The 24647-nt window shown below is 46.2% G+C and overlaps 1 protein-coding gene across 12 annotated transcripts in view; it reads left to right on the forward strand.

Annotated features, from left to right (window-relative positions):
• The window catches only part of OXNAD1 (oxidoreductase NAD binding domain containing 1), a 45339-nt gene extending 30362 nt beyond the window's left edge, over positions 1–14977 (forward strand). For all 12 annotated transcript variants that reach the window (XM_043474798.1, XM_043474796.1, XM_043474791.1 and 9 more), the window contains 4 exons: positions 3451–3592; positions 12631–12873; positions 13634–13742; positions 14395–14977. In XM_043474798.1, the coding sequence (XP_043330733.1) occupies positions 3451–3592; positions 12631–12873; positions 13634–13742; positions 14395–14549 (649 nt within the window). In that variant the 3' untranslated portion in view covers positions 14550–14977. The remainder of the gene's footprint in view (positions 1–3450; positions 3593–12630; positions 12874–13633; positions 13743–14394) is intronic.
• Positions 14978–24647: the final 9670 nt, after the last annotated feature.

Below are 24647 nucleotides of genomic sequence, written 5' to 3' on the forward strand. Positions count from 1 at the left end.
TCTTTTTCACATTTAAGAAACTTTTATCAAGATAAACGTATCATAAAATTCACCCATTTAAAGGGTACAGTTCAGTGATTTCTAGTATATTCACAGAATTGAATTCACAATATATTCTAGAATTGTATAGTGATCAGCCAGTCAACTTTCAGAACATTCTCATCATCCCAGAAAGAAACTCTGCCCTGAATATCATTCACCCCCTATCCTCACCCTTAGGCAACCACTGTTCTAGTTTCTGTCTTTTATGGATTTTCCTATTCTGGACATTTTGTGTCAGTGGAATTATGTAGTATGTGGTCTTTTTTTGTGACCAGCTTCTTTCACTTCTTTGACTTCCCTGGTGGCTCAGACGGTAGAGTCTGCCTGCAGTGCAGGAGTCCCTGGGTGGGGAAGATCTCCTGGAGAAGCAAATGGCACCCTGCTCCAGTACTCTTGCCTGGAAAATCCCATGGACAGAGGAGCCTGGCAGGCTACAGTCCATGGGGTTGCAGAGTCAGACACGACTGAGCGACTTCACTTCTTTCACTTAACGAGTCTGTGTGTGGCATGTATCAGTATTTCATTCCATCCTGTGAATGTACCGCCTTTGTTTATGTATTCATCAGTTGGTGAACATTTAGGTTGTTTTGGAACTTTAGGCTGTTATCAATAATGCTGCTGTGAACATTCATGTGCCTATTTTTAAGTGGATATATGTTTTCTTTTTTCTTTAGTATATACCTCAGAGTAGAACTGCTGGTCACATCTTAACATTTTCAGGCACTGCCAAATTGTTCTTTAAAGTAGCAAGGCCATTTTACATTCCCATCAGCAGTGTATAAAGGTTCCAATTTATCCAGATCCTCACTAACACTTGCCATTGTCTTTTTGATCAGCCATCCATCCAGGTGAGTGTGACGGGATGGTTCATTGTGATTTTGATTCCCATTTCCCTAATAACAGATGAGGTTGAGCGTTTTCTCATATACTTATTATCCATTTATGTATCTTCTTTGGAGAAATGCTTGTCCAGATCCTTTGCCCACTTTTAAAATGTGATTTTATTTATTTTTTTGGTTGTGCTGGGTCTTTGTTGCTGCGTGGACTTCTCTCTAGTTTTGGGGAGCAGGAGCTCCTAGCTGTGGTGCATGCGTTTCTTGTTTGCCAAGGCTTCTCTTGTTGTGGAGCGCGGGCTCCAGGGTGTGTGGGCTCAGGAGCTCTGGCTCCCAGGCCCAAAGTTGTGACACACAGGCTTAGTTGCTCCTTGGCCTGTGGGATCTTCCCAGACCAACGTCTCCTGCACTGGCAGGCAGATCCGTTACCACGGAGCAGCCAGGGAGGCCTCCTTTGCCCATTCTTTGAATTTTCTTTTTATTACTATATTCTGTATACAAATTACTTGTTAGATACATGATTCACAAATATTTTCTCCCATTCCAAGGGTCATCTTTTAACTGTCTTGATGGTGTGTACTACACATGAGTGTATGGCATAGAGTTTTTCGTTTCATTCAGTCTAGTTTCTCCAGCTTTTCTTTGACCTCTGTGTTTTAGTGTTGTTTCTACATAGCTGGCCATGAAGTTACCCCTGTGTAAGTCTGAGTTTATAATCTTAGTGTTTATGTTTAGGTCTGTGGTCTAACTGGGGTTAACGTTTGTAACTTTATTCTCTGGTTCCTGTTCAGTTGTCCTAGAGCTTTTTTTTTAATGGAAGTGTAGTTGATTTTCAGTGTTGTATTAGTTTCTTGTGTACAGCAAAGTGATTCGGTTATATATGTGTGTGTGTGCTATTACTCTTTTTCAGATTCTTTTTCCTTTATAGATTATTATAAAACCATCACCACTTACTGAAAAGACTCTTCTTTTGCATTAAATTGTGTTGGTAGCCTTGTTGAAAATCAGTTGACCAAAAATAAACTAAGTTTATTTTTTGATTCTCAGTCTTTTGCCATTGATACCTATGCCTGTCCTAACACCAGTATCACAGTGTCTTCATTATTGTGATTTAAAATAATTTTGAAATCAGAAGGTGTGAATCCTCCAAATTTATTCTTCTTTTTAAAAATTATTTAGATGATTCTAGGTTCCTTGAATTTCATATCAGTTTATGATCAACTTATCAAAGAAACCAGCTAGGGTTTGATAGGTATTGTATTAAATCTATAGATCAATTTGGGAACTATTGCCATCTTAACAGTATTAAGTCTTCCAGCCCATGAATATAAGAAGCCTTTCTGTTTATTTAGATCTTCTTTCTGTTTATTTAGATCTCTTTGATTTTTTTTAATAATGTAGTTTTTAGTGTACAAGTCTTACACTTGTTTTGTGAAGTTTATTGCCAATTATTTTATTACTTTATTATAAGTAGGACTGTTTTTCTTAATTTCACATTTAGATTGTTAATTGCTAGTGGGTAGAAATACAGTTGGTTTTTATTATTAATTTTATATTATGTACCTTTATTTGAAGTTATTTTTTAGTTCTCATATATTTATAGTAAATTCATTAGGATTTTCTATATATAATATTATGTCATCTGCAACTTCTTTCTCTTCAGTCTGGATGCCTCTTATTTCATTTTCTTGCTTAATTGCCTTGGCTAGAATGTCTAGTACAGTGTTGAGCAGAATTGGTCAGAGCAGACATTTTTGTCTTATTTCTCTTCTTAGGTGGGGAATTTTAAGCCTTTCAGGGTTAAATATGATTAGATACTTTGTAATTTTCTTTATCAGGCTGAAGAAATTACCATTTATTCCTGGTTTGTTGCATATATTTATTTTGTAAGGGTGTTGAATTTTGTCAAATGCCATTTTTGCATCTGTTGAGATGATCACATGGATTTTGTCCTTTAATGTGTTAAGTGGTTTAATTCATTGATGATTTTCATATGTTGAACCAATGTTCCTGTGGATTTTGCATCTGCCTTCATAAGGGATGTTGAGCTGTAGTTTATTTTCTTGTGATAGCTTTGGCTTTGGTATTAGAATAATACTGACATGATAGAGTGAATTGGAAAGTGTTTTTTTCTGTTTTGGGGGGAAGTATTTGTGAAAGATAAGCATTAATTCTTCTTCAAATGTTTAACAGAGTTCACCTCTGCTGCCATCTGGACTTATCCTTGTGGGAAATTTTTAAATTACACTAATTCAGTCCATTTATTATGGATCTGTTCAGATTTTCTGTTTCTTCTAGAGTCCAGTTTGGCAGTTTGTGTTTTTCTAGGAACGCATCTATTTTATCTGAGTTAGCCAGATTTTTGTCTTACAGTTATTCATAGGATTCCTTTATAATCTTTTTTATTTTGTTGGTAAAGTTGGTGATAATATCCCATCTTTCATTCTTGATTTTAGTAATTTTATTTTTTCTCCTTTTTTCTTAGTCATTCTAGCTAAAAGCTTGTCAGTTTTGTTTACCTTGTTACCCACTGTAAAGCGTTAATGATAGTCAATTTATTTGCCTTTCCTTTTAGGGTTGATTTCTTTATCCCAGGAGTCTCTGTGGTTGGTGGGTTCTCAATATGCTCCAGCCCTAGACTGCTGGAACAAGAGAGAATGATAGAACTGGCAGTGAAACATACAAACCACCCTCCTGCTCTCTGGATTCACAATCAGGTGAGCAAATCTCTGTTTAAACTTGGAGATCTGGGATCTGTGTCTCACAAAATTCAGCTCACTTAATCCACCTAAGGAACCTAGACTTGGGTGCAAAGGGTCCACACTTGCAAAGAGCTCCCTTCCAGCCAGAATTCAGGTTCCAGAAGGGGTACAGGTGCAGCATGTTTGTTTATTTATTTATTACTTTTTGGTCTTGCCACGTGGCGTGTGGGCTCCTAGGTCCCTGATGAGGGAAAGAACATGCACCCCATGCAGTGGAAGGGTGGAGTCTTAACCCTGGGACCACCAGGGAAGTCCCCAAGAAGCGGAATCATTCTGATGCACTAAAGGATGATGCAAAGATACCCTGGAATCTGGAAATTCCTTCTGGGTCAGCAAACAGTATTCAGTTGAATCCTACTTTAGACTTAAAGCATTTTACTTTATATGTAAGGTTTTGAAAATTGGCTCTCTGGGTGTCTTGTCAGTGGTGATTCTATAAATCAGATTATTTTGTCCTCACTGTCCTAAATGAAGGGAATTAAGCTACCATTCTTTCATTATTTGGGGGGAAAATGATCTCTGATTACATACTTTTCCTGCCCAGACCTGAGCACTGCTAAACCCGTGGTGTGGTTGCCTCTCCATTTCAGTCTCTGGGAAGCTCTGCACTCATGACTCTGTGGAGTCTGCATTTGCCGCTAATAACTCACGGTTCACCGTGGGGCTCAGCACGGCCCTATGCGGCTCCACACACCTGCTAGAATTCTCATAATAAAGAGTGAGCTCAGAAAAGATCTGTCTTCTTGCTTTTTGATCCTTGTCTTTTTTTTTTTTTTACTGCCATCCCCTTCATTTCTGGAGTGTGCCTTCTTTACTTACCAACAGTCTACATCCCATCCCAGGCACTTTCTTCTCCTCTCTACCAGAAAGGAGAATGGGTGTGTGCCTACTCAGTCCTTAAGTCTTGTCTGACTCTTTGCGACCCTGTGGACTGTAGCCCACCCACCAGGCTCCCCTGTCCATGGGATTTTCCAGGCAAGAATGCTAGAGTAGGTTGCCATTTCCTCCTTCATGGCATCTGTCTGACCCAAGGACTGCACCTGGATATCCTGCATTAGCAGGCGGATTCTTTACTACTGAGCCACCTGGGATCACAAAACAGAGTGTGCTGTACCGCAAATATTGTAGATACAGACAAACTGATTTTGAAATTTATATGGAAGAGAAAAGAAACAAGGATGGTGAAAGCAGTTTTGAAAAAGAAGCCTAAAGTATGAGGAATCATATTGCTCAAATTTAAGATTAAAATAAGGCTACAATAATCAGTACAGTGTAGTATTGGTGAAGGAATAAGCATACAGATCAAAGGGACAAATTAAAGTGTTCAGAAATAGACTGACACATACAACCTTTTGAACTTTGACAAAGGTGCTAAAGAGATTCAACGGAGAAGCAGTGACATTTTCAACAAATAATGCTGAGTAGTTGTCTGTCCATATGCAAAAATAAAACAGAGAGCCCTGACCTAAATCTCACACGTTATATTCAAAATTAAAATATGTTGTAGGTCTAAGGTCTAAAATGTAAAACTGTAAAGGTTTTAGAAGACATAGGAAATATTCTGAACAGCAGCATAGGCATAGTTCTTAGACATGACACAGAAAGAGAGATCCATAAAAGGGAAGATTTATATATCAGATTTAATCAAAACTAAAAATTTTTTTTCCTGCAAAATACACTATTAACAGAAATTTTAATAACAAGCCACAGCCTATGAGAAAGTGTTTGCAATTTAGATAGCCAACAAAGGACTTGTATCCACAATATATGAAGAACTCAAAAGGCAGCAAAAAGGAAGCAAACCTAATTTTTAAATGGACAAAGGATTGAACAGACACTTTGCTAAAAAGGATATAAAAATGACAAATAAGGAGTGAAACGACAGTCCGCATCACTCATCATTAGGGAAATGCAGGTTAAAACCATACCTAGTGGGATACATCTGCAGACCTATTAGAACATCTCAGATTTAAAGTGTCGACCATAGCAAGTGATGCCAGTGACGTGGAGCAACTGGAACTCTTATGTTGCTTATGGTGTCAGCAGGAATGCAAGGGCTACAGCCGTTCTGGAAATTATTTCTGCAGTTTCATATGAAACTAGACACACTTCACCACAGTACCTAGCAGTATGACTCCTGGGTGTTCATTCTAGAGAAACAAAAGAATTGTTCATACAGAAATCTGAATGTGAATGTTTATAGTGGTTCTAATCATAGTCCTCAAAAACCGGAAACAATCCAAACATCCCTCAGCAGGTGAGTGGGTGAAGGAACTGTGATACATTCATATAATGTACAGGCAGACCTTGTTTTACTGTGTTTCACCTTACTACACTTTATAGATAATTGTGTTCTTCTATAATTGAATGTTTGTGGCAACCCTGTGCTGTTAGATGGTTGTTAGCATTTTTTTTTAGCAATAAAGGTTTCTTTATATGAAGAAAATTTTTTATTGTAATTTACAATATTAGTTTCAGATGTACAGCAGTGACCAGCTATTCATATATGCATATAAATTCTTTTTCAGATACTTTTCCATTATAGGTTGTTATGAGATACTGAACATAGTTCCCTGTGCTATATAGTAGGTCCTTGTTGTTCACTGTCTTCATTATAGGTGCATGTATGTTAATCCCAAACTCCTAATGTATGTTTTCCCCTTTGGTAACCATGAGTTTTTTTTACTGCCATCCCCTTCATTTCTGTTTTGTAAATATGTTTTTTTGGTATCATCTTTTAGACTTCATATGTGATATATGGTATTTGTCTTTCTCTGTCTGACTTACTTCACTTAATATGACAATCTCCAAGTCCATCCATGTAGCTTCAAATGGCATTATTTCATTCTTTTTTATGGCTGAGTAGTAGTCCATTGCATTTGTGTACTCCATTTTCTTTATCCATTCATCTGTTGATGGACAGTTAAGTTGTTGCCATGTCTTGGCAATTGTGAATACTGCTGCTATGAACATAGCGGTGCATGTATCTTTTAAAATTCCAGTTTTCTCTAGATATGCCCAGGAGTGGGATTGTGGGATCATATGGTAACTCTATTCTTAGTTTTTTAAGGAACTTCCATGCTGTTCTCCATAGTGGCTGTTATCAGTTTATATTCCCACAACACCCTCTTCAGTATTTCTTATTTGTAGACTTTCTGGTGATGGTCATTCTGACTGGAGTGAGGTGAGGTGGTTCCTCATTGTAGCTTTGATTTGCATTTCTCCAGTAGTCAGTGATATGGAGCATCTTTTCATGTGCCTGTTGGCCATTTGTACATCTCTCTGGAGAAATGTCTGTTTAGGCCTTCTGCCTGTGTTTTAATTGTTTTTTTCTTCTTTTTTTGTATTAAGCTGTATGATCTGTTTGTATATTTTGGAAATTAAACCCTTGTTGGTTGCAGCATTTGCAAATACTTTCCTATAGTCTTTTTGTTTATGTTTTCCTTTGCTATGCAAAGGAAAGCTCTTAAGTTTAATTAGGTCCCATTTTTCTGTTTTTGTTTTTTATTCCCATTACTCTAGGAGATATATCTAAGAAAATATTGCTGTGATTTCTGTCAAAGAGTAGCCTATATTTTCCTCTAGTTTTATAGTATCTGGTCTTGACATTTAGGTTATTTAATCCATTTTGAGGTTTTATTTTTCTGTATGGTGTTAGAGAATGTTCTTATTTCATTCTTTTACATACAGCTGTCCAGTTTTCCCAGCACCACTTTAGTAAAGAGACTGTCTTTCCTCCACTGTGTATTTTTGCCTCCTTTGTCATTGATTAAGTGGCCATAAGTGAGTGGATTTATTTCAGGGCTTTCTGACCTTTTCTTTTGATCTATCTGTCTATGCTAGTACAAAACTGTTGATTGCTATATCTTTGTATTAATAGTATAAAGTATTTTTAAATTAAGGTATGTACACTGGTTTTTTTTTTTTTTAAGACATATTGCTATTGCACACTTAAAAGACTGAAGTATAGTGTAAGCGTAACTTTTATGCTTACTGGGAAACCTCACAACGGCTGTGATCTGCCACGCGGCCCAGTGATAAGGAACCTGCCTGCCAGTGCAGGAGATGCAGGTTTGACCCCTGAGTCAGGAAGATCCCCTGGAGAAGGGAATGGCAGCCCACTCCAGTATTCTGGCCTGGGAAAATTCCATGGACAGGGGAGCCCACGGGGTCACAGAGTCAGAGATGACTGAGCACGCACAGGCAAGCACACTTGACTTCAGTACTTGATGGCAGTGGTCTGGAACCGAATCTGCAGCATTTCCCAGGTCTGCCTGTATTTGTTATTCAGCAGTAAAAACAGATCGGCTGTCGATGCACACAGCAGCGTGGGTGAATCTCAGGGGCGTTATGTGCGTGAAAGAAGCCAGTCTCATTTATGCTACAGTCTGGAAGACAGAAATACGGCTGTAGAAACAGATCAGTGCTTGATGGGCTAGAGTGGGGAAGGGTGGGAGCAGAAAGGGATAGCAAAGTGGGGTTTGGGGTGCCAACAGGACTGTTCAGTATCTTGCTTTTGGTGGTAGTTGCGCTTCTCTATGTTTGTGTTAAAATTCATTGAACTGTGTAACCAAAAAAAAAAAAAAAAAACTGTTACTGGAAGATAATTTTAAAAACTAAAAGATTTCTAGACCTACAGCAGCATTAAAAATATATTCTTAGGTTTTACATGGCACGTTGTGTCAGTTTAGACACATTTCCAGCTGCTTGCCTTAGCGTTTCCATTGTAAATGTATCCTGTCACATTTTTACCCTGTGACCTTCTGTGTCCTTCCTTTGGTGTGGCCTGGGCTACCTCATTCCTTTTTAGATTCCCTTTGGATTTTCCCCTATACTATCTCCAGGTTGTATCCTGAGCTGTTAACACACGCCCCAGGGGCGGGAGCTCAGTGTTAAAGGAGCTCAGCCACCCCCGCCTGGCCCGCAGTACCACGGTCCCCTCCAGCCGTTGGCCGCCCACGTGACCTGGACCTGGTCCTGGTCCATAGCTCCTTGCTTGGTTTCATGGCTCATTGACACTTCAGTGAAGGAACTAAGAGGCTGCAGAAAATCTCCAAGTGGCATTGCTTGAATGCACATCCCAATTGTGGTGCCTGCTGCACTCTGCCCAGTGGGAGTTTCAGGCAGCCTTTATGAAGTCAGGTTTTTCTTGGAACTGTTCTCAGGTGGCTGTTTTCCTCCTGAGAATTTGTCTTTATTAAGCTATTAGAGTGGACAATAGAGGCGTGTGAGTGTCTGGGTGGCAGCAGGCTGCTCTGCTGGGACGTGGAATAAAGTGCCATAAATGTCTTCCTCTATTTTATCTACTTTGGCTCAAGCTCCTGGCAGGGTGAAGGGTTCTAGACAGCTATTGTGTGCTGGGCTCCAGTTGCTGTGAAGAAGTTGTTTATTTCACAAGTAGAAAATCTATACCCAGATTAGATACATTGCCGTGTAATTGGAGGTAATGTCCCCTTTACACGCTTCCATTTTATACTCTACAGTACCTTTAAGTCTCGTGTTCCTGCTACCCTGGCGGTTTTTATTGATCAACAAAAGACAAAGATGGCTTTTGATTCCTTCCAGATGCTAGCAAATTAGCAGATAGATCTCCTGAAGATCATCTTGTCACTAAGGAGACGACAGGCTTCTTGAGTATTATCTTTCCCTGGGGCACATTTTCTTGCCAACTTTAGGGTTGAAAATACTCTGGTTTCTAAAAACAATAACCTAAAGGCTTTGCTTGTTGTCATCACTAACCACGCTGAAGGTGACCGTTGGATAGAATGTCTTCTCTCCCATTTCTTAGCCTCTTCCACTCTTTTCTTACAGATAAAGAGAAATATATAGGCAAGCAAGAAGGGGAGGGGTGTTAGAGAGGGATTACCACCACTGTTGTCATGAGGTCGAGCCCCTGCAGGTTTCTGCTTTCGAGACTTGTAAGGAAAAGGAACGTTTTAAAAGCACATGGTAGCCAGTGTCTCAGTTCCTAGATTTTAGTTATTCCTAATGGAATGTGCCCTTGCTGCTAATTTCTTCTGTCAAAAATGAAAACCCACTTACCATCCTTCATGTAAAAATCTCCCATATATTTAAAATAGTTAAGAATAGTTAAGTTCAGTTACCACCCACCACCCCCACCCCCCACTCAGAGGGAGAATTTCCATTCATTTAGCAGTTCTTGACCAAATGATTTTCATTTTTTCTTAGATTTTTTTTTTTCTAAATTTTAACTCTTTGAGTGATAGAGCCCCAAATTAAATTCATATCAAAAAGTACTTACTGCGTACATGTCGGGCAGGGTGCTGGGTGAGTGCTCAGGGTTGGTCTTCAGAATCCTTAGGAGGGAGTCCACTCAGTTGATTTGATCAGGAATGCTCCTAACATAGGTTTCCTGATTCCTTTGGTGACAGGAGAGAAGGAGGCAGGCGCCTCTGTGTGTCTTCTTCTGTTACAGCCCCGTGACCAGAACACCCTCCACGTGGCACTTGCTGCTGGGGGCCTCCCCGTGGTGTCGTGCGATGCCCACCGCACCCCGGGGGCAGTGAGCAGGCCTGGGGCAGGGGCCCATTGTCCAGGTGCGGAAGCAGAGGCTCTGAGGAGCGCACGGGCTTGCTGACTCCTAGGGGCTCTGAATAAGATTCAGCCTTCTGACCCCTCGGTCAACATGTTTTTCTCCAAACTAGGGGTTCTCAACACTGCCAGATCCAGTGCCCCCTTCTATTTCCGAAATGAAATTCAGAGTTCATGTAATCAAGTACATTAAAAAAAAAAAAATCGTCAGTTCAGTCACTCAGTCGTGTCCAACTCTTTGTGACCCCATGAACCGCAGCACACCAGGCCTCCCTGTCCAACAGGGAGCCCACCATGGAGCAACTCCCAGAGTCCATCCAAACCCATGTCCATTGAGTCGGTGATGCCATCCAACCATCTCATCCTCTGTCGTCCCTTCTCCTCCTGCCCTCAATCTTTCCCAGCATCAGGGTCTTTTCCAATGAGTCAGATCTTCCCATCAGGTGGCCAAAGTATTGGAGTTCCAGCTTCAGCATCAGTCCTTCCAATGAACACCCAGGAATGATCTCCTTTAGGATGGACTGGTTGGATCTCCTTGCAGTCCAAGAGACTCTCAAGAGTCTTCAGCACCACAGTTCAAAAGCATCAATTTTTCGGTGCTCAGCTTTCTTTATAGTTCAACTCTCACATCCATACATGACTACTGGAAAAACCATAGCCTTGACTAGATGGACCTTTGTTGGCGAAGTAATCGCTCTGTTTTTTAATATGCTGTCTGTAATACAAAGTATAATACAAAGGAGAAGCAAAGGAAAGTGATCCATAATCAGACTGTGCTTAAGCATAGAAATGGTGAGTGACGTGGAAGTCACTCAGTCATGTCTGACTCTTTGTGACCCCATGGACTATACAGTATATGGGATTCTCCAGGCCAGAATACTGGAGTGGGCAGCCTTTCTTTTCTCGGGGGGATCTTCCCAACCCAGGAATTGAACCCAAGTCTCCTGCATTGCAGGGGGATTCTTTACCAGTGGAGCCACAAGGGAAGCCCAGGAAATGGTGGGGCATGCCTAAACTAGAAGGTAGCATGAGGCAGTCAGTCAGGTTTCTGCTTCTCAGCATAGGATCACCACGTGTGAATACACATCTGCAAATGCAGATGGCGCACAGCCGTCGCCCAGCGACAGGACCACCCATGCGTGCTGCACACTCAGGTGTGGTTTTCTAGAACAGTGAACATGCTTGGTAAAGTTCTGGACACAACGCCATACAGTCTACATGGCGGTAACATTCTGGAAAGTTCAGGTGATGTTCAGTCAGTTCAGTTCAGTTGCTCAGTCATGTCTGACTCTTTGCGACCCCATGAATCGCAGCATGCCAGGCCTCCCTGTCCATCACCAACTCCTGGAGTCCACCCAAACCCATGCCCATCGAGTCGGTGATGCCATCTAGCCATGTCGTCCTCTGTCGTCCCCTTCTCCTCCTGCCCTCAATCCCTCCCAGCATCAGGGTCTTTTCCAATGAGTCAACTTTTCACATGAGGTGGCCAAAGTATTGGAGTTTCAGCTTCAGCATCAGTCCTTCCAGTGAACACCCAGGACTGATCTTTAGGATGGACTGGTTGGATCTCCTTGCAGTCCAAGGAACTCTCAAGAGTCTTCTCCAACAGCACAGTTCAAAAGCAGGTGACGTTAGATCCATGCAAATATAAACTGAGTTAAGGTCTAGTCTCAGATCCTTGTGAACTGGTTTCACCTCCATGAACATCCCGTGGATCGTTCAGAAAGACATCATGCAGGGCAGCCCCTGTGTGTTGCAGATCAGACCGACTCTCTGACATTTGTTGTATCTGCTGATTTCCGTGGTGCCAGAGGGCTGGCATCAAACTACCAGCAGAAACTGGCCCACGGAACTCCTGCCGGTTTAGCCGTCTGCTTAGTAGGAGCAGCTTTGGGACACCCCTGACTTCACATCCGGCGTCTCGGGCCCCGCCCTCTAAATGCCAGCTGGGTCCCTCAGATCCCGGTTACAGCCTCCAGAATGCCGCCCTTGGGGCAGCGTGCCCCCCTGGAGAGCCAGCGCATGCAGCCCCGTCAGTCACCCTGCTTTAGGTGTCCTTACTCAGAAGCAGCCCCTTGGCCTGCAGGGGTGGGAGTGGTCCTCACCTCCTGCTTCCAGGCTGTCCCCTGGGCCCAGGGCCTCTCTGCACAAGCCAGCTAGTTCATCACCGGGAAGTCATCACGTGGCAGAGTCACTGAGGCGGGCCTCCTTGTCTGCATCCGGCATGGCTGTGCTGCCTGCATCATGAAGGTGGACGCGCAAACGGCCTGGGGAACGCACGAGTGGAATTGGTTTACGGCCCCACAGCAGCTGTGAGTGAGTGAAGATGGCCTAGAAACCGATAGACGTGCCGGGGGCAGACGCTCAGCCTTACTACGGGCGAGCGTTTGGTGTCAGGCCTTTGCCACAGAGGACTGAAGGCTCTTCTCTGTCCCCTGCAGTGCACCCTGGACTCCGAGGTGGCTCTGAGAGTCGGGGGGCAGTTCTTCTTCGACCCACAGCCCTCGGACGCCTCCAGAAACCTCGTGTTGATCGCAGGAGGCGTCGGGATTAACCCCCTGCTTTCCATCCTGCGGCACGCGGCCGATCTCTACAGAGAACGGGCGAGCAAGGGGCAGGGGTATGAGATGGGGACAGTCAGACTGCTCTACAGCGCGAAAGACACCAGCGAGCTCCTGTTCAAGGTAGGGAGCAGTGTGTGTCTTGATTAGCTGGGCGTGAGCAGGCTCGTGGCCTGGGCCTGCCTTCTCTCCATCGCTCTTCTCTGCAACAGTTCAAGCCAGAGGCTTGAAAGGCTGAGCCCTGTTCAAGTGAGAATTAACCAAAGCATCCTATCCTGCCCAAAACTATTAAAAAAGCTAGTGCTAAGGAGCCTCCCAGTGCAGTCACAGAAGAGGGCGGGTCTGGTGGGCTTGAGTCTGGAGGTGGGTGAGCAGAAAATTCAGCCTGCCTCTGGGGCTCTCCAGAGGGTCAGGAGGCCTGCGAGTGGGCCTGGGTGCCCCAGGAGTAGGTGAGACCCAGCTCAGTATGTGAAACCCCCATCGGTGCATCTGCAGGAACCAAGTCGATCTGACAGGAGAAGGCTTTTGCTCTGGGTTGCTTTGCAGCTGCAAGGACGAACAAAAGAACAGAAGCAGTTAAAAGACGCAACTGTGGTCAGTGAAACTGCTGCTTAATTGCCCACGCCTAAGAGAAAAGAAAAAAGCAAAAACTCCTGGAGAGTTAGTAATATGCTTGTTAGCATATTCAGATTTCAATTAAAGGCAAATAGCCCCCCGCACTCAGATTGCTCTGGCCTGCCCGGCTGCAAACAATGCCTCTCTAAGTGGAGAGCCGAGCAGCGGACGTGTGCAGAATTGTCAGTGGAGCTTCGGCGTCCGGGGGGTGCACATCTGTTTTGATTTTTTAAAATTGTCGTGTGACCAAATACGTTTGACATTCCAGAAAAATATCCTCGATCTAGTAAATGAATTTCCTGAGAAGATTGCATGCAGTTTGCATGTTACAAAACAGACTACACAAATCAGTGCAGACCTCAGACCATACATCACGGGTGAGTCTCCTAAAAGGTATTTTGACGGTCTCCATGCCATTACTGTGTGGACGTACCAATTGGTTGAGTGTAAATGCTTTATTGTTGGGAGTTGCTGGCTGGGAATGTCACTACCTGGGGGATTGAGAGATGATTCATCATGGAAACATAAGGAGAGATTAGTTGTGTTCACTTATTATATACAGATCTCCTGCTGCCTATATTAAAAATTTATTTTCTGCATTTTTTTAGGGGACCTTTGCGTCATTGCTGTAATATGCATACAGAGAATTTATCCTCCAGCTTTGACTGAATCAGTTCCATTTGCCATTAATAGTCATTTAAATTTCTCGTGGTTTCCCCTCCTGGAAGGATTTCTCACAAAGCAGTTTAGTTACTTTGCTGAAGGCAGTTTTGAATCTGTCCCAAAGACCAGCATGCTGCCCGGCCCTGTCTGGAGAGCGCGTGGTGACCAGCTGCGCACGTTGCTCGCTGTGGCTTCAGGAAGCCTGGAGACACGCTCTCCGCTGGGGTCCAGGGTGGATGACTTGGGGTGCGACCTCTGGGCCCAGTTATTGAAAATAAACTCTGTTGCCAAGCTGTGGTCGGTCCTTCCCCCTTTCAGTACAAACACATCTGGCTTAACTTGGTGTTTATTCTGTGCTTTTGGCAGAAGGAAGAATAACGGAGAAGGAGATAAGGGATTACATTTCGAAAGAGACCTTGTTCTACATTTGTGGTCCACCTCCCATGACAGACTTCTTCTCCAAGGAGCTAGAGAGCAGCCGCGTCCCCAGAGAGCACATCTGCTTTGAGAAGTGGTGGTAGGGGCGGGCGGGGCTGGGAGAAGGAGGCAGACAGAGGTCCCCGAGGCCTGACACTCAGGATGCTCTGTGGTTCGGGCCCATGATTTACCTCTGCCCACTCTTACTTTTTAAGGCTGTGGACTCTGCCCAGTTGGAGAAACAAGAAAAATCAGCTGACAGACTTAAATGATAAACTTGTTGCAAAAACTTCGTTAATTAAACTGATTTTTACTACATTGACTTTCTCTTATGAATAACTGATTATCTCATGGTGTACCTTGAATTGGTCAATACATATTTTATTTCCCCTTAAGGGAAAAAAAAGACACATCCACATCCTTCAACCATGTGAAAATACAGGTTTTGTGTGTGAAATGTAGGTTCTTTAAATTATTTGACAGCCACCTATGTATCTTTTGTTGAATAAACTTAAATTAATTTCATTTGAAATTGTTTCTGTTTAATGTCTTAGTTTACTTTCTTGTGGCCTGCAGCCTCCTTTGTTCAGACTGTTAAAGTTGGGTTTGGAAATAGAAAGCTGTTAGGAAAACTGCTTTAGGGTATTGAATGTCCAGCATATTTGCTTTGTGTTAATGAATATCCGAAGTATGTATCCTGATTGAGTTTCTTCTCAGATGAAACCTTTTCTGAGGCCCGTGTCTTGGCTGTCTGTCTCAGCGCCCACGTGGGAGGTGGCTTCTCTTTCAGGACCAAGGCGACACTGAGTCCTCTGTAATTCTGCCCTCAGTGGCTGGGCTTGACGGGCTGTGGAAGTGTGCTCAGGATTGATCAGGGGGTGCAGAGCTGATTCCAAGTCCTGCTGCTCGGCCTCGTATTTCATTCTCTGGCCAGGGTTGTTCCTGGCTCCGTGGCTTCTTGCATACCTGTTGAGTGGCTGAAAGAAAGCAGCCACCATTAAAGCTCTTGCTAAGCCTGGGGTCAGGAAGCGGTCCCCAGAGTGTGTGGAGAGAGTGGAGGGCCTTATTCAAGGCTGCTCTGGGGGAACCACTAGAAAGACTGTACTCCTTATCTTTGTGTAGATTTTTAAAAATCTGAGAGAATTCCCCAGGCTTAGGGCAGACGTTCTTTTCTGTGACAAGGACCGCGCGGCTGGCTTCTTGGAGAACCTCATGAGGCGTGTGCGGTCTGGGAAGAGAGGCAGACCAGTGCTGGAGGTGCAGGGACCATGGGGAGTTCAGTCCTCAGCTGAGGAGAGAGGGCAGGGGCCTTTCTCCTCTCCAGGCAGGTCTCGGGGACTCTAGGGCGTAAACACATTATTGACCTGTGGGGCCTCGTGATGGCTGGCATCACCGCGCTAGCTTCGACTAGGATGTTTTGAATGTTGTTATGTTTTTAGCAGAGATCGTTGGTCACCTATTTCCATCCCAGATTTGATTTCACTAGGAGCAAAGAAGAACTAAAAAGCGTCTTAATGAAAGTGAAAGAGGAGAGTGAAAAAGTTGGCTTAAAGTTCAATGTTCAGAAAACTAAGATCATGGCATCCAGTCCCATCACTTCATGGCAAATAGATGGGGAAACAGTGGCTGACTTTATTTTGGGGGGCTCCAAAATCACTGCAGATGTTGACTGCAGCCATGAAATAAAAAGACGCTTACTCCTTGGAAGGAAGGTTATGACCAACATAGACAGCATATTAAACAGCAGAGACATTACTTTGCCAACAAAGGTCCATCTAGTCAAGTCTGTGGTTTTTCCAGTGGTCATGTATGGATGTGAGTTGGACTATAAAGAAAGCTGAGCGCCAAAGAATGGATGCTTTTGAACTGTGGTGTTCTTGAGAGTCCCTTGGACTGCAAGGAGATCCAACGAGTCCATCCTAAAGGAGATCAGTCCTGAATATTCATTGGAAGGACTGATGTTGAAGCTGAAACTCCAAATACTTTGGCCACCTGATGTGAAGAGCTGACTCATTGGAAAAGACCCTCATGCTGGGAGGGATTGAGGGCAGGAGGAGAAGGGGACGACAGTGGATGAGATGGTTGGATGGCATCACTGACTCAATGGACATGAGTTTGAGTAAACCTTGGGAGTTGGTGATGGACAGGGAGGCCTGGTGTGCTGCGATTCATGGGGTCCCAAAGAGTCGGACACAACTGAGCAACTGAACTGAACTGAGGAGCAAAGGGGGACTTGTGACCCGATGGGAACGTCAGGGTCCGTTCAGGGCGGTGGTCGGCACTGTTCAGAGGTGGAGGGCACACGGGGAGCTCTGGCTCCTTGGAGCCCTGAGTCAGGAGGCCCCGAGTGTCCAGGCCGTGGGCTGGGCCCGAGGGCCGCGCAATCAGGAGGCCGAGAGCGGGTGAGGGAGGGGCGGGGATAGGGGCGGCGCGCTCCGCCCTGGCCCCGGTGGCCCCAGGAGGAGACGCCCAGTGCAGGGGGCCGCCCCGGGCCTTTTTGTGCCTGCCCAGGGTGCTGGGGCGTCTGCAGCGCGGCCTGGGGCACGCTGTCAGAGAACAAGGGCCGCCCGCCCTGGGGCGCCCAGCTCTGCCCGACCCCTGCCCGCGACAGCTTACGGCGAGCCGGGGCGCTGGATCCATGGTCTCCGAAGACTCACCTCCGGGACCAGAGGCCGTCTCATTCACGAGAGCCTTGGTTAGATGTTCATTGAAAGTGAAAGTGACAGATAAAGCTGCTGACACGGACATCAGAAGGAGGTAGAAAGAGTACCCACCCCCACTGTTAGCATTGGATACTTCTCAGCTGACTGCTGAGAATAGAGAAAAAGAATACCTTCAGGTGTAAGAGCTCCCCCAGACCCTCCCCCAAGGCAGACATCCTGAGATAACAGTCGGAGACTAGCCAGGGAGAACAGGTCCTGGGCTGTGTCATCAGGGGAACAAGTCTTGAGAAACAGGTCCCCAGGCAAGATTTGCTACAATTACAGCCGTTAACAAAGAGCCTGAGAAAAGCAATTCCATGAGTAAGACCTTGTGCGGTATGATCCTTAGCTCCTAAAGAAAGGCCAGCTCTCGGGCAAGACCCACCGCTGCACACAGCTTAAGGAAAACGTGAGCGAGAATGTTCTCCTCCTCCTGGAAGGGCCCCGGACTGCCCCCCCCCCGCCCCTCCCCCCGAGTTAACTCTCACCAGCTGCTCGCTCCCTGGCACGGGCTGTAAACCCCTGCGGGGCCAGGTCGTGACCTTTGCCTGCAGGGCAGGTCCTTCCAGCTCAGTCCTTTCAGGCGATGAACACGGAATGGTGCTTCTGGTCTGCTGCTCAAGGATATCCGTTTGCCCTTGCCAGCCAGGGCAGTCAGGATCCCTCTGGGAGCTCCTAGCTCCGTCTCGGGGAAGTCCAGCCCACGTGGCTTGGAACTGATGGCGTGGTGGCTGAGAACGGCGGCTGGGGAGAGCCCTGAGCCAGACTGCTTGGGTTTGCATCTCAGCTCCGCCCTGCGCCGGGCAGGTAACCCAGAGCTCGTTGCTGACCTGCGTGATGCCCCGGGTTGTAATTACACAGGTGTGGGCACATAATTGTGCCACCTCCCTCGCAGGGCCATTCACGGGACTGAAGGTGATGGTCCACAGGGAGGACTCAGCAGGGCAGTGCGTGAACCCAGCCTGCTGTATCCTCTCGTGCCGCGCGACTCTGCATTTCCTTTTCCTGTTCAGGATGTGAGATGTGAGAGGCTGGACAGCCTGGGGTTCTTCCGCTGGTCTGGAGCCTGCCTGTGAGGAGGGCTCTGCCTTGTTCAGAGCTCTCCTGAGCGTGAGATAGGCACTTAGTAGATGCTTCTTACATGGGTGAGACGGCCTTCCCAGAGCTGGTGAACTGGGCACTGTTTTGTTTTATTTTAATTATTTATTGGCTACACCTGGAGAAGGCAGTGGCCACCTGCCTCGGTATTCTTGCCTGGAGAGTCCCACGGGCAGCAGAGCCTGGCGAACTACCATCCCTGGGGTCGCAAGGAGTCTGGCCACGACCCAGCGACTACCACACACACACACATTGGCATCACCAGGTCTTAGCTGGGCTTCCCTGGAGCCTCAGCGATAAAGAACCCAACCCCCCCCCCCCCGCCCCCGCCTCAGTGCAGGAGACGTGAGCTTGATTCCTGGGTTGGAAAGATCCCCTGGAGAAGGAAATGGTAGAGACGCCAAGGTAGAGAAGGCAGTAGAATTAACTCTTATACATCCATCACCCACGTCATTGATTACCAGCATGCTCTGGTCTATTTTTTTTTTTTGGTCTATTTTTATCTGTTCTCAATTTCTTGGGTTTTGATGTTCCAGGAGTATTTTGGAGCAAACCCTAGAAATCATACCTGTAAATTCTTGAGCAGGTAATAGCTGTATCACCTCAACATGACCATAGAGCTATCATCATACCAGCACAAGTAACAATGACCGCTTACTAGCATCTGAGAGGTCACTGTTTTCCCTACATTGTTCTCCCCACATTGCCTCGAAGTCCACATCTCACAATTCGGTTGGCATCTCTTGTGAGCGTCTTTCAATCCACAGTCCCCTCTCCCCTCCCCACGCACACGTCCAGACACTTTGCTGAAGAAGCCGGGTCGTCTGTCCTGAGGACTTTCCCACGTTGTGAACCCAGCCCACGGTATCCTCTCGGTGTGGCCCTCTGTGCTGTATGTCACATAAACTGGGAAGTAGATCTGGAGCTTATTTATATTCAGACTCAAGATTTTTTTTTCTTTTGCAAGACCACCTCGTGAGTGGTGTTACGTATTTCTGTTGCATCCTGAGGTGGTACCTAATGTCTGTCTCGCTTTCAGTGTTTTTAAGATTGGTCGGTGGGTTCAGCTTTTGTCAGCCTGATTCCCCTCGACTATAAAGTTCTCTATCAGCCTTTCACCCAAGTTATCTTAGTAGCTGTTGATCTTTGTGTGCTATTTCATTAAGAACTAACTGCCCATTTCTATCATCTGGCCTGCATTTATTGCCCATGATTCTTCTACAAAGAACTTGCCCCCATCGACTTTGCCCTGAAATGAGTCTGAATTGGAAAGGCGGGATCAGCGCTCCATTCTTTCTCTTTGTTCACTAACTAACCTGTTACGAGTTGGTGTCCAAGCAACCTCCAAAGTGACCGATGAGGTTTTTTTAAGTCTCCCTGTGAACTCTTGGCTTTTTGTACATTTAATTGTTTGCATCCACTGTGCTCAAATTTTCAATGTTCAGCTTGTTTGGGGCTGCCTTGGCTGAGTTAGTGGCCCTCAGTAAGCTGTGGAGGGTTGATGAGGTTTGGCGCTTCTAGAGTTGCAGAAAGTGCTCGCATAGACAAGAAGAGAGTGGTGTCAACCCCATGTGAGCAAAGTTTCAAGCAGGACGGACCGGTCAGCTGTACCATGCTCAAAGTAACAGGAGAGAGGTTCTAATGAGCAGTCACTGATGCAGCAACTGGAAGGTCACCAGTGGTCGTGATAAGAGGGCCGTTACAAGGGAAACACTGGAGTGGGTTTGGGGAGGAAATTACAGCCAGTGAGTACTGATTATAATTGCAAAGAATTTCACTGTTAAGGGAAGGAAAAAGATAGGATGGTAACTGGAAAGGGAAATAGGGTCAAAAGAGCTCCTTTTTAAAAAGTTTACTCATCACAAACAGTTTTTTGCAGTATAGTGATTGTCCATGGGGCTGCAAAGAGTGGGACCCAACTGAGCGACTGAACTGATAGTTGATTTACAATGTATTTATTTTTGCAGTACAGCTAAGTGATTTGGTTATACATCTACATATTCTCTTTCATATTCTTTTCCATTATGGGTTATGACAGGATATTGAGTACAATTCCCTGTGCTGTCCAGTAGGACCTTGTTTTTTATCCATCCTATATATGAGCTTGTATCTGCTCAGCCTGGACTCCCAATCCATCCCCCCCACCCACCTGGCAACCGCCAAGTTGTGAGTCCATCTCTGTTCATAGGTATGTTCGCGTGTGTAGTATTTTATATTCCACATGTGATTGCACAAGTGATATATGGTATTTGTCTTTCTCTTTCTGACTTACTCTTTTTCATGAATGAGTAACGTTCCATTCTGTCTGCATACACGGCACCTTCTTCATCCACTCATCTGTTGATGGACATTCAGGTTGTTTTCATGTCTTGGCTATTGTAAATAGTGCTGCAGTGAACCCTGGGATGCATGGATCTTTCTGAATTATGATTTTCTCTGGATACATGCCCAGGAGTGGGGTTGCTGGATCATATGGTTAGTTCTAGTTTTAGTTTTTTGAGAAACCTCCACACTGTTCTCCACAGTGGCTGCACCAGTCTACATTCCCACCAACAGTGTAGGAGGGTTCCGTTTTCTCCAGACCTCCAGCATTTGTTATTTGTAGACTTTAGCCATTTTGACCAGTGTGAGAGCATCCCGCTGGGTGAGGTTTTTAAATCCCACTGGCGTCTCTGTTGTCAGGCGCCTAGAGAGGAGTATAGAGGGAGAGTGTGGTCTGATGGCAAGGGCGTGGTGCCAGGCATCTGGAGACCTGCCCGGCTCGCCCGGCTCTCTGACCTGCTGTCATCTGTCAAGCAGGTAGGACTGTCAACTGAAATCCCTTTCCGCTTTACCGTCCTACGGTTTCATGACGGAGAGCGGGCCTTAGGGGCCACGGGGAGTTGCGGTTGGCCATTCTGATGAGTGATGACCAAAGACTGTCTTTACTGTCTTCAGGCGCTTGATTAATTGTCACAGTGACTGTAGTTTGCATCTCCAGCATAAGACAAAATTGCCTTGGACTGAAGCAAGGGAAAAGTTTGGTTTGATGAAGAGGACTCTTGCACTCTGCCACTGATTAAATTCTGGAGTTGGGGCTCAAGAGAAATGGTGGGATCACCATTAATAAGAGAGAAGGCTGACAAACATTTGCCTACTGGGGCTTCAGGTGGGCTGGACTGAGACAGGGCTGAATTGATAGTTCCCCAGCTTCAAGAAAGAGAGGCTGTAGACTGCAACTTCGGCATTTCTTGGACCCAGAAACTGGCAAGCTTGCTGGTTGTCCTTTCTTCCAGGATGACTTCCTTGTTGTTTTTGTTGAAGAATTCATAAGACAGGGGAGGTACAGGCCTGAAGAGTCTCAGACACAGGGGTCCATTACACGGAGTGTTTTAATACTCACTCTGATAAGTGAAGGCTGTTCCTTATCATAACTGAGACTTTTATATTGTTTAGAGGCAGTAGAAAAATCCAAAGGCATATTGGGTTTAATGACTAGTGAGCAACATGTTTAACTACGGATGTGTAGGTTTTACTGCATTAGTTATAGGGTGAAAAACCTCTTTCACCAGTCAGCCAACATGGGGTCTGCGTTTTAAACCGTCTCTGGATTGAACGAACCCCTTTGCCCCGTTTCTGAGATACCGTGGCCAGCGTGGCTGTGATTGCCAGCATCCCTGTTGAATCATTTGGGAGAAAGAAGTTAGGCTCTGCCCCCAGACACAGGGTAAACAGTCGTACAAACACGTGCCTCACCCAGAGTCTCCCCGCCAACTGCCCCCCGATGCCCTGAAACGTCCTGACTCCCCAGAAGTTAAAAAGACATATTCCCTGGGTCTTAAGGAAAGGCTCGAGACTTGCATTTTAGTGACTTTGTGGAATAATGCTGGATGAGTGGTTCAAATCCTGCAAACGAACCCTCGAGAGAGGTTCTAGGGAAGTCCTTGACAACAGTATTGGTTCCTCTGAGGAAATGTCTGATGAGGACAGTGTTCCTGGGGCTTCCTGGTCTACTGGTTAAAACTCTGCCTCCCAGCGCAGGGGGTGCAGGTTTCATCCTTGGTTGGGGATCCGGGCTCCCACACAGCCAAAAGAGTCAAAACAGAAAACAGAAGTAACTTGTAACAAATTCAATAAAGACTTTAAAAATGGTCCACAATGAAAAAAAAAAAAATCTGAAAAAAAGGCAGTATTCTTGTTTCTGGTGTGACAGGTAGTTTCAGCACCTCTTCATTCTCCGGTCAGTTGCAGAATCTTCAGAGCCTGCTCTCAGATTCCTCCTCCTCACGGACATTTATGCAGCACCTGCTGTGTGCCAGCTGTTCTCCAAAAGCTCCACATGTATTCATTTAACTCTCACACTGTCGTACCCGTATTACCCAGACCCCGTGCCTGGGAAGTGGCCGTCAGGCTTCTATCCAGCAACACAGCCCCAGCATCCATGCCCCTCGTCTGGACCACCAGGCACACGGCCTCCCTGCAGACCACTCACCCGACCTCAGGGCTCACCTTTTCCACAGCCTGCCCAGCGCTCGCCTTCACGCCCTGCCGAGCTCCGCGGCCCAAGATAGCACAGTCCCTGCCCCGTGCAGCCGTTTGGGGTGTGCTGTGGGGCCCAGGGGAGCAGGGGGTTGGCTCCGTCTCCCCAGCACCCAGCACAGGGGGTAGGCGTTAAAGCCATAAGTCCGGAAGAGAGAGTGGTCTGAGCCTGCCCAGGTGAACGCGCAGGGGCTGGTCTTGCAGGGCTGGGGGCAGCCAGCACCCGCCAGGCGCGGGGCCCACAGCTTGGGGACCGTTCACTGTGGTCTGGCCGCAGAAGTGATGTTGGCAACAGAAACCTGTGGGGAACACCGCCTCGGAAAGCCAGTCTACGGCTTGGCGGGTCCTGTCATTGATCTGACGGGATCCCATCACTCTGGGGGCAGGTACAGGAAACCCAGACTCCCCACGTGGTGCCAGCCTCTCCGCAGCCTCTTCCAGGCCGCCTGTGCCCCCAGCCCCCTCCTCGCCCCCATACAGCCCCCCACAACGTCATCTTTAACCCTGACTGCGGCTCTCAGCCTGCTCGGGTGAGCCCAGCAGGACGGCCCCCAGGGCCTGCGTGACCCTGCCCCGGATGTGGGCGGTGAGCTTCACAACAACATTCCTGCCAGTGACGTCCCACTCTTCCCTTTGAGAGCTCATCCTCAACTAGGATGATCTGTGGTTTAGCGGGGCTGTGATTAATATGTTTAGATTACTGATCAAACAGGCTTCCTAAGAAGTGAATTAGAACGTCTCCTGCTGATGTCCTCTTGAAGCCGGTCCCCTCAAGCATGACTCTGAAGTATAATCCATTTAGAGGTTTGAAAAAACTCGACAACAACTGAGCTGATGTTCATTGTCTGGTTACTTACAGACCAGTAACAAATACACTGGAGGAGGAAATGGCAACCCACTCCAGTGTTCTTGCCTGGGAATCCCATGGACCAAGGAGCCTGACGGGCTACATTCGCAAGGTCTTCGAGTTGGACATGACTAATGAACAACAAATACGTTAGGACTATAAACATTGTCACAGAGCTTCTGTTGTGATGAGATGGCTGAGCGTCAGAACAACCTGCTAGGCTGCACAGTGCTGACATCAGGCCCCACGGTGGTTATTTGGGGCCCCCCTCTTCATCACTCAATCACCTCAAAACACCCCGCTCCTTCCAGGCCTGCTGTGACAGCTGCAGCCCTAGAGACTGATCTCCACACACACAAGCCTCTCACCAAATCCTCCAAGATTCACTGGTATCCTGGGGCCTTGGCAATGCCAAAGATGGCCTTGTCCCCCACTGGCAACCTTGGCAACGTAAAATTCCCTTCAGAAATCCCCATATTTACCAGGCGCATGCAGGAGGAAGGGAGTGGGATTTAGGGGTTTACTCACCTTTCATCAGAAATGGCTCATTTCACAAGGAACAAGCTGGGAGTCAGCTCATGGCCATCCTGTGACCACACGTCTCACCCTCAGCTGCACCAGAGAATTTGCAGGGGTGGGGGCGGGGTGGCGGTTTGCAAATCCCAAGGCCTGGCCACACCCCAGGGGCAGTCTCTGGGGTGGGACCCAGGTGTCAGAGATCTTTATTTTTTTGCTATACCACTTGTGGGATCTCATTTCCCCAATCAGGGACTGAACCCGTGCCCCCTGCATCAGAATCACAGCATCAACCACCAGGCCTCCAGGAAGTCCTGAGATTTTTAAGCTCGCCAGTGACTAAGGTGCTGCCAATCTGGGTCCTGCCCGAGGTAGACCAGATGGCAGCAGGAATGTGCCGCAGCCTGCTGAAACAAGACCTCCTTGTTCCCTGTGCTGGGGCCACGCTCCCTGAGGAGTTCCAATTAGCTACATTCACCTGTGACTATTTTTCCACAATTCTGCCCGCAGAGATGTCATTT

Source organism: Cervus canadensis, chromosome 7 (genome assembly GCF_019320065.1).
Source record: "Cervus canadensis isolate Bull #8, Minnesota chromosome 7, ASM1932006v1, whole genome shotgun sequence".
NCBI classification, from domain to species: Eukaryota; Metazoa; Chordata; class Mammalia; order Artiodactyla; family Cervidae; genus Cervus; species Cervus canadensis.